Source organism: Hippichthys cyanospilos, chromosome 5 (assembly GCF_059441005.1).
Source record: "Hippichthys cyanospilos isolate Australia breed blue-spotted pipefish chromosome 5, RoL_Hcya_1.0, whole genome shotgun sequence".
Lineage (NCBI taxonomy): Eukaryota > Metazoa > Chordata > Actinopteri > Syngnathiformes > Syngnathidae > Hippichthys > Hippichthys cyanospilos.
In genome coordinates, this window is record NC_142373.1 from 3,600,851 (window position 1) to 3,614,300 (window position 13,450).

At 40.8% G+C, this 13,450-nt stretch overlaps 1 protein-coding gene across 1 annotated transcript in view; it reads right to left on the reverse strand.

Annotated features, from left to right (window-relative positions):
- Positions 1 to 12,789, reverse strand: part of LOC148423193 (aryl hydrocarbon receptor-like) — a 43,519-nt gene extending 30,730 nt beyond the window's left edge. Inside the window, exon 1 of the mRNA XM_088414888.1 lies at positions 12,439 to 12,789. Within this exon, the coding sequence (XP_088271014.1) occupies positions 12,439 to 12,497 (59 nt within the window). The 5' untranslated portion in view covers positions 12,498 to 12,789. The remainder of the gene's footprint in view (positions 1 to 12,438) is intronic.
- Between the last annotated feature and the right edge of the window lie 661 nt (positions 12,790 to 13,450).

Consider the following 13,450-nt stretch of genomic DNA (forward strand, 5'->3'; position numbering starts at 1 on the left):
TGTTGTTTTGGCTCATATGCAAATACACCAGTGAGAAAATCCAAATGTTCCAGACAACATATTTATAAGATTTTTCTTTCTTTTGCTCTTTTTTTTTTTTTTTAGTTTTTTCAAGGTAATTAGGTTTATAAGAATAGTAACATTTCCTTCAATGTTTCAGTTTTCAGCTTTGAAAGTCAAGCCCCAAAAAAGGGTGGTCCCCAACACAAGCTGTTCTGAACAGGACTGATGTCAAATGTCAACCGACTATAAAATGTCAATTGTTTCACTTGGACAAACCCAAAAGATCTGCTGTTAGGAACTCAGATTGCGAAAGCTCCAAAGCAACTAATAACCCGTGGATTCCACCTTACGCATGCAATGAAGTGATAGCCAAGCAAACTTTCCACATGTGGAGCTTGGTTTGTTTTCGGAAGATTAGAAACCTTTTATTTTTTTTAATAAATCACGCGAGTTGATTATCCCCGCGCATTTGTAGTTTAACTTTCCAAGGAACGTATGACTGGCGGACCGGGGACACACGCAGTGGGCGTAGGTGTGAGAAGTTGCTGCAGAAGCGCACCACGGTGCTGTTGCAATGCAGTAGCCTTAAAAAGGGCTTTTCGGGTATCTGACAGCGACTGTAACACAGGTCGCATTCACGGTGAAGCCGTGACAGAACAGTGACAGAACAGCTCATGGTCAAATCTTTTTTTTTCTTTCAGCGCGACTCTCTCTCTCCGTGGAGTTCTTTGTATCCGGATGTAGACCATATTCTTGTTCCTGTTTGGTGCTTTCTGAACTTTGGAATTGACCACGGCGGACAGTGGCAGACCAATCTTTTCAAGTCTTGCATAAAGTTACCGTACCACAGTGGACACGTGGCATGTGGAACTGCTCTCATTCATTAACATGGCTGCGGACCCGCAATGCAGTATGTGGAATCACCGGGTAAATTTCACAGCTGTCATCAGTCATGGGTTCATCAAATTTCAAATTTCAGGTGAACCCTATCCAACACTTTACTTCCAGGGGCAATAAAGAACAAATGCTGGCCATGGCCAACATTTTTTGGCTTCATTATATTTTTTTCACTATTTAAGGATCTACTTACTTCTAAGCTCAATTTATGATTTAGCACAGGTGTGTGATTTGGGTAGACTCATGTATATTGTGCATGAAGACTGACTGACAAAATATATCCGATCTGTCCACTTGAATTGCAGACATGTTGGCAAATATCCTATTCATATCTGATTTTCTTCAGGACATCTGATTCCATGCATGTTTATCAGAACCAGGCCACATAGCACCAGCAGCCTGTTTGATAGTATCTCTGTCCTTCCGTTCTTCCTTCCATTCTTGCTAACCATGGCCACTCCTCATTCCACCGGTTACTAAAACAGCAGCAACGTCTGACCTATTTAAAGCTGCACTCACACTGCTTGGCTGTCGCCTACGAAGGGGCGCCCAAGTGCCAAAAGCTTACACATGATTCCAAAATCAGACACACATGCTCTGGGTGGAGAATCACAGTGACAGGCAGGTTTTGGATGGTGATGACTGCCAAAGTTAGCGCTATGAAAACAACAAGTGGCCCACACTGAGGTTTTGTAATTGAACATTTAATGTATGTTAAATGCAATTGTTTCATACTCACATGACTAGTAAAAACAAATAAAATTAAAACAATAAAAACACTGTCTACTGCAAACTACTGTCTTGGCTTAACTTGCCTTGGTCCCATTTCAAAATGACAACTGAGAAAGACCAAGCAGCATTGAACGCATTAGATTGAATGAGGCATGCCAACAAACAGCAATAATGGAGGCTGATGTTCTCCTGTATCTCGTTCCCTTTTACAGCCAAATCTGATCGATTATTTAACTAATTATGTGCTCTTCTCCTTGCCACACTTAAAACAGTGAACACAGAGAGAGCTTTCTTCTGTTAAACTAAGATTTGCCTGTGTGGTTGACTTCGTGAACACATTCACGATGGATGCTTCTAACGATGTGGCCAATGTAAACTGTCAGCTTCATGCTGTTAAATTTAACAACATTTAATTATGGGAAATTAGTTTTGTGGAATGAACTGCTCATGAAGGTAAATACTTTTCCCGTTAGACAACGCTTCTGGTTTCGAACAGGAAATTTAGAGAAGAAACAAGAATGCAACATTCACTTAGAAACATTTTGAACAATGATATGGATCACATTCTATAACACATTCTTAAGACAAAGGGGACAACTGTATTTCTTTTTGCCAGCAAGCAACAGTTTACACAAAAAAGATGACACAGTTTTTTTTTTTTGGTGATTTGGTGAAATGACATTTGAGTGGTGAAAACCCACACATCTGAAAAATCTCTACTTATAGCACTGACATTCCCATAGCTGCATTTAGTCTGCAGATCAAAGTGCCAAATTACAGCTTAGAAAATGTCTGTGATGTTACCCATATCCAATATTACTGTGTGGTACGAAAAAGCCTTTAACCCAAGTTTTGGATTAAGAGCAAGGCAAAATGAAATTAATTTGTTGCATAGGCAAATTGCACTTTTGTAAACTTCACACATAAATACATTCTGTGTCTTATCACCACTCATCTTCAAACATATCATTTGTAAACCCAGCTAAAATTTGAAAAAAACAGATATTTATTGTTAACATTAAGCACAATCCGTGGAATAGTCCTCCTTAAAATACATTAACTCTGTTTTGCCATGGTCGGTTAGACAGTTCATGAGTGAGGGTAGGATGGAACGGAAGATCGACAGGCGGATCGGTGCAGCATCTGCTGTAAGGCGGACTCTGCATCAGTCTGTCATGGTAAAGAGCCAAAAGGAGAAGCGCTTTATTTACCGGTCATTCTACGTTCCTGCCCTCGCCTATATGAGTTTCCTCCCCCTTTGAGAAAGGGTGAGAAGCTCCGTCATCTGGGAGGGACTCAGTGTCGAGCCACTGTTCCTCCGTATTGAGAGGAGCTAGTTGTGGTAGTTCGGGCTTCTGGTTAGGATGCCTCCTGGATGCCTCTCTGGTGAAGTGTTCCAGGCATGTCCCACCAGGAGAAAGCCCCATGGACGACCCAGGACACGCTGGAGGGACTATGTCTCTCGACTGCCCTAGGAACGCCTGGGGATTAACCCGGAGGAGCTGCACGAAGTGGCCAGGGAGAGGGAACTATGGGCTTCCCTGCTGAAGCTGCATCATCTGTGACCTGACTCCGGATAAGCGGAAGATAGTGGATGGCTGAGGTTAGACGGAGAGAAAAGAGCAACACAGCAAGAAAAAAACCAGCAGAGAATGATGACAGTATTAAAAAGGTTTCTGACAACAGTTACGTGACATTACCGTAGAGGTTTGACTACACTATGATGACAAAAAAGGCAGCGCTGCAGTGAGCAAGGAATGCAATGAGTAGCAAGACAGGACCGGAAAGGGGGAAAAACAGGAAAGGACAGGACAGGGCAGGAAGGGGTCGTGGGCTAGGCATTGCAACTGATATGTGATGGAATTGGTTATCTAGTAACAAAGCAAAAATATTAACAGCGTTCTTAAATAGTTTGGGGGGTCAGCATTAACAGTGGCCTGACCTGGAACCTTAGGTTAAGCACCGAGAATCAGTACTCAAGTGGAACCAGAACTCTCCTTCAGGTTCTCCCGGAATCAAGGTTTGAAAATGTTGGCACTAAGTTATGAATACCAGTTAACCGCGTGGAAAAAGCATTGACAGATGCACAGCAGCTCATCCCCGCTTGCCGTTTCTCCGGGAACGCACTGCTGTTTACTGCTCAGCATGACAGTAAAACACACCACCAAATGTGATGAGACTTCAAAATAAATGTTCCCATACCAAACAATGTACGTAAACATATACTGTATGTAAACAAATGCTTGCATTTTGACTTGAGGGTTCTTATTTTGAAATTGTTCACAATAGAGTCTTACGTCAATTGCTTAATTGACTGATACCTCTTTTTATCGCACAAACCTGCTTCCAGAGTGAGTCGGGACTCCAGATATACACATGACATGATTCACTGACACACGTTCCTACAATCAATTTGTATTCTTGCGTATAACTTTTATTCTCAACAAAACTTCTGCCCGTGTGTGACTGACATGGAATTGTCCAGTTGTGTGCCTCTAAATGCATATTTACGCCGGAAATTGGGATTTTCTACAGTAAAACATTGTAACTGGTAAATAAAACATTGCTGTTTACTTGACCGATTCAGTGCAAAATCTCTCATGTTCAACTCCGAAACTAAAAGACATGGATAATGTTGGCATGTCCAGGGTGCTGTGTATGGTAGGTACAAATTTCTTCTGTAGTCATAAGCTTTCTCAAGTCATATTTAGCTGCTCCGGAGGTGCAGATGTGATAACGCAAAAAGACCTTAGAAACGCATCAATTAAAGAAAATAAGTATGTTTAAGAGCCTCCAGTCTATATGTTGCTTTCGAGGATTGAAAATATAGATGGACCCGGCTGACGCGCCTGTCTGCTTGCACGCTGCATTGTGTATCAAACAAACGACAATGTGTACGCTGCACCTGTGGTGTCCACAGATTTATTTTCTGCCTTTAGTGTGTATAGCATCCTTATCTGCGTATTTAAGAAATGAACCAAAATTGAATATTGTGCAAACAAACAAATTTCCCATACAGCATTGGAAATGATCATGTACTTGCAGTAAAACCATAGGCCCTTTGGGTCAATCTCTGGCACTTAAATAAGTAATAGCGCCATCCCAATGATACAGGCTTGATATTGCCATTGGCCCTTACAGGGTGTTTAGGGTGATTAATCAACTTTCTACCAAGGTTAAAAGATGCTAAAAGTTGAGTTTTCATGATTGGACCCTTTTAAAATCTGAATTGATTTGGTTTAAATGTGTAACTTTTTTCAGTAGTTTGCAATGGATTGCCACTATTACAGGGGTAATAAGTTCTTTAAGTTCAGCAAGCCAAATTAAAAAGCTTACCGCGCCACACATTATTTTCCGATGGCTGCTCTATGTGGATTGCCTCACACTAACATACTTATGTCTGCTTTGACCTAAGTGCGGCAACGATTAGCCTGTGGAGAATGATTCTGCAGGTTATTATTTATTGGTTATTTTGGTAAATGACCAATGGCGATTTCAAGATGGAAAAAGAATGGTTTCTACATATATACATATTTGTATTTGTGTTATTTTTAATCTATCTGCTGGCGTTTTTAGGTAATTGCACCTTTTTACCATTGCCGTCTAACTGCTTCCATGCAACGCGTGACTATAATGCTGGTCTGCTATTGGTCGGCGTCTCCTCACAGAGATGGTAGTCTGCTATTGGTCGGCCTCACTTGTTTCAAAATGGCAGAACGGCAAAGCTTTGGTCGATTGTGAGTGGTTACAAAACCGTATTTATAGTGCATTTAACTCCTTAATTCAAAGTTGAAAGGGTTAGCCATGGGTCCCAAGATTGCTAGTGATGTTAAAGAGAGAAGTAAGAAGATGATTTATATGGAAACGAAGCTGGAGATCATCAAGAAATACAAAGCTAGCCTAGCCTAGGCTACCCTTACTAGGGAATATGGGCATAACAAGCGCCACTCAAAGGTAAATAAATCCTGTCTTTATTTTTAATTTATGATGTTTTCTGATTGTATACATGTATATTATATATACATTGCACTTACTACACTATTTTGGTACAAATTTTTAAAATGTATGTACAATTTTGATGTTTTAAAATGGGGTTCTAAACACATTAGCTGTTTAACATAGGTTTGGATTACCCGCCATGCAGTGAATTCGCCTTACAGAGTCTTACTGTGTCAATCAATCAATCAAATTTTATTTGTATAGCCCAGAATCACCGAAGTCTCAAAGGGCTTCATAGATGAAAAGACGTCATGTTGAGACTTCTTTCGAAAAAAGAAGTTATACAGAGACATCTCTTTTCGGTGTAAGGTAAACAACAGCATCCCCTGTCAAAGCTCGGCCAAAAGCACTGTTTTTTGATGAAGAACCAAGGTGCAGTGTGCATATTCACAACTCTCACTAATGGATTCTGCCTGGTGGGACTGGAAACAACAGCAATGATCTTTTTAACTGGACATTTTTTTAAGTTATGTAATAAAAAGCAAGTAAAAAAAAAATGCAAAAAGCTCATAAAAGACAATCTGGATGCGCAGATCTGCAGAGGAATGCTCCCGGGTGGCGACCGCGGACATTTTACGATGTCTGCTCAATGGTGCTTTTGTGCATCACAAGTCCAGCTGGACGTTCAGGGGGAAAATAACCTCCACATCTTCAGACACAGGCCACCTTTTTATTTTGGGATACAAACACTGAGAGCTGTCTGGCTGTCTGCAATTTGCCAGGCAAGTGGTTCAAACATGCCGTATCAAATGTGAAAACCACTACGGACACATGCATGCTATAATTCTTCTGACAGAATGAGTTAAAACTGGATCTTGGGCATTTTAAGTGGCATGGCCACAAATATAAACTTTACAGTACAGTATGCTGTACAAGAGTGGAAGAAATGGCTGAAGAAGGCAGCAGTTGTTGATGATCTATACATCTACAGATCTATAGATCATTATCAACACCACAACTACCCTTGCTCTCTTTATGAATTAAATGAGATAACCAGTAATATAATCATACATAACAGAAAGCAAATGGCTTGTAATCAACGCAAGACTTCAGCTTGTCCAAAAAAAAACATCCCCAAATTAAGTCACGTACACATATTACTCACATACATTTGAATGAAAAGAAATCGCAAGCAAAGAAAAAAAAACGTAAACAGAAAAAAAAAATAGATGGTTCTGCGAGACTCAAACCCAGGACACTAAGAATTTCATGAGCAATCATATACACATGTTTAACCCACAGTGCCAAGTGAGGACTTCGAATATTTCATCGACAAATAATTAGATGCCTTAATATGGTGATTAATTTCCGGTTTTGACTGGTTCATGGAAAGCAATCCGCGATTCAGATCACGGTAACAACGTTTGAAGCACTGGTAGCGCTTTTTTTTTAAAAGTAAACTTGTTAGAGGGTTAACGTCCTGATCAAAGACGAACGCTGTTCATGTCCAATCACGCGGCCCCCTGTCATCCAATCAGCAGTGAGACCACACTCTTCTGCCCCACCCATAACAATCGCTTCGGTAGGGAAATTGCATTTTTTGGTATGCTCTTTTGTTGCATGCACTTTTATTTACGTGTGTGCTTTTTTTTTTTTTTTATTGTGTGCTCTTTTTTTATTGTGTGCTTCTCTTTTGTGAGGTGTCTTCGTTACCTTTGTTTTGTTTGCTTAGTTTTTTGTTTCTGTGATTTTCACTTTAGGGCCACTGTACATAATTACAAAAGGTAAAGATCTGAGAGTAGTTGTACTACGAAACATTTGGATCAGTGTCACCACAAACAACTCATCAAAAGTGGTACTCCCAGTCCCAACATTTGTTTATGTAATGACTCGCTCAGTTACTGGGAATTCTGGTTAGCACGCACAAGCGGAAACAGCCAAGGAGAGCCTGGCCAGGCTCCCAACTGTAAGATACTTCTATTAGTCACACTCATAGGTCGGTTGGAAATGACACCATTAGCAACATCATCCATCAGGCACTGTGGGCCAAATGCAGACGTCTGTATACAATTTTTTTTACATAAATCACATTCAACGTGTGGCACAGAGTCACACTAGAGCACACATTTAACTGCCTTGGCCAAATGTTGCTGCCAACAATTATGAAAAAAGCTTTATTTTAATATGCCATGTAATGTGCTATATATTCTTAAGAAAATAGGTTAACCTGATAACCTATGGTCAGCGGCAGGGATGGTACGAGATCTCGCCCTGCGAGATCGAACGCCACGAGATTTCTCGCTCAGGCGTGCCACGAGATTCATTTCCTTTCCTTATTGAGCTTGACGTGCAATGAGGGCAACTAGGCTGATAGATAGGCTTGAGTGCTACACTCTTGTACAGTGGGTATGCACCAAAAGTAGGGCTGCACGATAATGGCCAATATAATAATCACAATTATTTTGGTCAATATTGTGATCAAGATTATTAATCACGATTATTCATCATGTTTGGTCCAACATGTCTATTTGTTGCACCTTTTTAAACAAGCAGTATATACTGTATAAACAAGGCTTGATAATAAGTAAATAAGTAAGTAAATAATAATTATGGAAAAAACATGCTGAGTGCAAACCATTGAAAAAAATGAAGCCTACTTCGAACCAAGCACATACTACAACAGACCTGTAAGAACACCTACAACACCCTTAGTTTTTTTCAAGGAAAAAAAATAAAAATAAACAGTACAAACGTACCAGAATAACTCGAAATGAGTTTGGACTTAGCAGTCAAAATGTCATTTTTGGTCATTTCAAAACCAATGTATTCAAATGTTTTCCAATCGGATTTTCCAAAATGGGTCTCAATTGACAGCTAGTGCAGTATATACGTAGAGGGGCTGAGAAAAGCGGAGGCTTTTGGCATGCAAACAAATGGTAAACATTGTCATCTAAAAGCTTTTAAGGTGGAATTGAAACCTGATATTTCTGGAGCACGCCAGTGAAACCAACTTGCATTGACATTGTGTCCCACTCTTGACGCGTGAAAGAAGACGCTTGTAATCTCGCCGGCTAATAGAATCAAACAATCGAAATTCCGCCAAGGTTTTTTTTTTTTTTTTTGGTCTTTTTAAATCAGACTCCTCGCCTTTGTGTACTTGCTCGCCAGTAATCACAGGCGAACACCAATAAGCAATAATTTGTCCGACATGTTTTCTGCCCGGCGTGGTAAAGAAATTCAAGAAGGTACGCATTACGGAAAATCTGGCCAGCGCGGAAACCGCGCGAAGCGGCGTGATTCCCGAAAAGACATCATTTTGACGAGTGGTGCCGCGTCGAACTTGCGGGGTGGGTCAAGCATAAACCAAGCTGCAGACGTTTCTGCAGGATTTGCTCTCTTGCTATTTCTGGGTTGGCCCCCTGGTGGTAGGATGACTGAAAGTTCTTCATTTGACATGTACTGGTAGGTGGCTTATTAAATGTTAATATCGCCCATTATCATCTTAATTAATTGTGGCAGTCAATATTGTGATCGCGATTAAAATTCGATTAATCGTGCAGCCCTAATCTAAAGTAACTGTAGCTTGCAATCCGTCATCAATTGAAAAGACTCATATTGATATTCGACAAGCTTGTCTTGTGTTCTCTGTGGGCAGGGGGCTTCACGCTAGAGCAGGCATGTCCAAACCCAGGCCTCGAGGGCCGCCCATCCGGCATGTTTTGGAGGTTTCTGTCCTCCTAACACACCTGATTCAAATGATCAGCTCATCAGCAAGCTCAGCGGAAGCCTGACAACAAACCTGATCATTTGAATCAGCTGCATTGGATGACGGAAACATCAAAAACATGCAGGATAGGCGGCCCTCGAGGACCGGGTTTGGACATGCCTGCGCTAGAGCATAGGTGTCGAACTCCAGTCCTCGAGGGCCGGCATCCTGCATGTTTTCCCGTTTTTCTTTCCCCAACACACCTGATTCAAATGATTAGCTCATTAGCAAGCTCTGCAGGAGCTTCAAAATGATCCCAATCATTTGAATCAGGTATTTCTGAGGGAAAAGGTTTGAAAACATGTAGGATATCGGCCCTCAAGGACTGGAGTTTGACACCTGTGCGCTAGAGCTAGTGAGGAGGAGAGAGTAGTAAGAGAGACTGCTATACGCATCCCACTTGTCACTTAATTAAGTTTGTTTGAAGTCCAAGCTGTGTGTGTGCGTTAGTGAGAGGTAAGTGTCACCCATGCGAGAGTTACTTTAATTTGTTTCCAAACGTAAACGTGCTTAAGAACGAACATTAGCATTAGCTCACGCTTCGCTAAGCAAGCGAGCTAGGTGGTACACGTTAAGTTTGGATGGTTTGAATGTCTGTTTAATTGAGCCTTATTTCTCTGTTGTTTAATTGGTAGTTGTGCCTTATTTTTCTGTTCAAGAGAAACCACAAACATATCAGCCCGGATGGCTTCTTGTGGTGCCCTGAAATAAAATCACTATTGTAGTTACACACAATTGCAGTTACTATATGAATTAATGTTTTTTGTTGTTGTTTTTAATGTTTGGCACTTTAAATATGATGTATTATTATTTTCATGTTTAACTAAGAAAGAGCTCAGCTTTTTTCTTGAAGCAGAGTGTGAAAAGGAAGGGTTTTTTTATTTTATTTTTTATTTATTTTTTATTTTTTTATTTTATTTTTTTTATTTTATTTTTCCATTTGTCTTTACTTTTGCTTTTGCCATCCGGTTCAACTCAGCTGCATCATTTGTTATTGCAGCAGCATATGGAAAAACCTTAGATAGTTTATTGCAGCCTGCTTAATAAAAATTTATAATTTTGAAACTGGAAAATTTATATCAGCAATTATTTTTTAATTTTGAACATTTTGCAACATTCTAGTCATATCTCGCTCTCGTGGACTCAATCTCGTGAAATATCTCGTCTTGTGGAATTTGTATCTCGTCGCATGCGTAGTGAGTTTACAACTCAGCACAAATACCAATCTCAAATACAAAATGGAAGAAAATAGGAACTCGAAGGTATGTATGCCAAATGTAAATAGGGGGCGGGGGGTTGCTCCATGACGGTGTACAAACAAGTCTTACACTGTGGCTTCCTTGTATCGTGGACGGACCGCTGCATGTGTCATGTTGCTACCTGTTGCTACCTCTCTGCGTGCCTGGATTGCTGGCTTGCAACTTAAAAAGTGTGGAAGTCTTGGATTTCCGTACTGTGCAGCGCTTGTGTTTTCAAAATTAAGTTACAGTGGAGACCATCTTACCGGTATTTTTTTTAACCAGTTTCTCTCATAAATGATCTTTTTCATGCTTATTTATATATACAGTGGACCCCAGTATTACAACGTCCGTGACTTGCGTTATTTTCATGTTGCGACCTGGAATACTGTGTTTTTTCATCCCCTCTTTATGACATTTTCCCGGTTTTGCGCCCAAAACAACTCATGACCCTAGGGGGGCTTTGACTGTATTTGTGTTGTTACACTTATTTTCAGTTGCCGTCCCTGCAACACATCACTACAATTCTGGTCTGCTAATTGTCTCCTCATGGAGATGGTGGTCTGCTATTGGTCGGTCTTTGAAGCATTACTATACTACATACTAGAGTGGCGATAACAAAACATGATCAACTTTAAAATATCGGTAGAGGTAATGGGTAATTGTCGAAAAAAAGTTATTATGCAACCCTATCTTCATTTACATTAAGGTTTATTTATTGGTAAGACTTAGACGGAATAGGATTAGTGATATAAAACTACATTAGATGAAGTGGTCACAAATGAAAACCCACAAGAGTGAAGCTGAAATAAATGAGAGAGCAGCAAGCACTACTCAAATTAAAAATAAATCAATCAATTAAGGAATTGCAAATGGAGGAAGAACATCTGTTTTTAAAATGGTAAAGTACGGAAAATTAGGCAGAGTATGTATTTAATTAATTTATTTTTTCTAGGGTACAGCATTGGAGTTTTCTGCATTAGTTACTATATTTTCAATTACCTGTTTCGACTGTGAAAGTTGATTTTGGTTCATCTTCTAATGTTAACCGTTTAACAAAGTAGGACTTTGCTCGTAAAGGTTAATTTAACAAGTTAGCAAACATAAAAATAGCAACTGTATGACTATACAAGGGGTGGCATGGTAAAATCTACCTCACTAGTACTTTATTCACTGAGTATATAAAACTTTGTACATTCAAAGGCCCAAAGAGCAGGGCACGCTCGAAAAAAGTTGAAGGAAATGTGGACAGGGGGGAAGGGGGGGGGGGGGGGGGGGGTTGATATCAGATTACAATAACAGAGCTAGGCGCGCGAGACTGCCCCGCCTTCACCAGTGCATCGCGTGAGAGCAGCAGTCGACTCTCCAACTTGATTGTGATTAATGCGCCAGGGCAACGCACCAGTGCCAGAGCCGAACAGCTCACATTCTTAAGGTGGTCCGCACCTAAACGTTAACAGTTTCCCGTCAATTGAACTAAGTCCACTCATTGTGAATTGTTTGCTCATATGTATTCGATTTCTCTCTTGAAATGTCACAACTGTACCGCCAATAATCTTTTTTGCTCGTTTGTTTCACAGTGAATACAGTTGACGTAAATCCACACAGCATAGATCCACCCAAACGTGGTTGTTCTTTAAACTTTCAAGTCGTGATAATGTCACGATCGCAACTGAATTCCAAGTTAGTAAATACAAAGTAGTACAACATTTTCAGGGAGTAAACTGCACTACTGTGTACTTTAGTCAACTTTCCCCGAGCGTCAAGCGCAGATACGACCACTAGGCTTTTTTTTAAACGTCTGCCTATAGTTTCACAAGATCGTAGAGAACAACAAAGTGCCCCAGTCGGGGTTCGACTTACTGTTTGAGGACGGGTTTCTTCCTCTTCTTATTGGCGTAAGTCCCAGATGTGGCCAACATTTGTGTGCCGTTTGTCTCGCAAACCTCGCCTAAAGTTCGTCTACTCGGCACTGAGGCAGCCTTTTCTCCTGCGCGAGGACGCGCTCGTTTTTCCGGCGTGTAAAAATAAAGTCACTCTTGACTGTGTCCACCCGCCATGTTAGATCCGGTGGCAATAGAAAAACATCAGCAGCACAACCGTAGCCCGTGGTGGTTATGTGCCGTGTTGACAGGTTATCCGGTCGGTAAGTGTGGCTGGCCTTGGTCGGTGTCTTTGCGGTGAAGCGCAATGGCTTGTTGAGCGAAGTGGAGCAATAGGAGGAGGTAAACTTGAGTTAGTGGGGCGGTAAGAGTATATAGTAGAGCCCTCCTCTTCGCACAAGCAGTGCAGCCTACTTGCGTGTGTGTGTGTGTGTGTGTGTGTGTGTGTGTGTGTGTGTGTGTGTGTGCGTGCGTGCGTGCGTTTGTGTGAGTGTTTTTTGTTTGTTTTTAACTCAAAAATAGGATGTTTGCTGCTAAAAACGACGTTAATGCCTGTAAACACAAGTGTCACACCACAGGGCCAAAGCCATTGTGGCGCTCGGCGAGATTTCATACCCCCCACCACCACCCATCGGCAATAAAACTTACAGTATAAAATGCAGTAACTTCTGCATTTTCTTCAATCCGTGACTGTATGTTACTGTCAAACAATTCATGATTTGCTGTTGTAACATCTAATAGGCTTGTCTGCAATTGAGCAAGAGTTATTTTTAGAACCACGCTTAAGCTCTGGCCATATTGCTTTCGGTCAAAAACTTATGTGTTACGGTGTATAAAAAAATTTGTAAACCGACATTATTTAAAAGAGAACTCATAATGAAAATACTATGGTTACACTGCTGCCTTGGGGTCATGATGGAGTCCCTTTGGATTGGTGACTGTTATGCTATGAAGGGAGTTTCCTTCATACTTTTGCCAAAGTCTCGCAACAA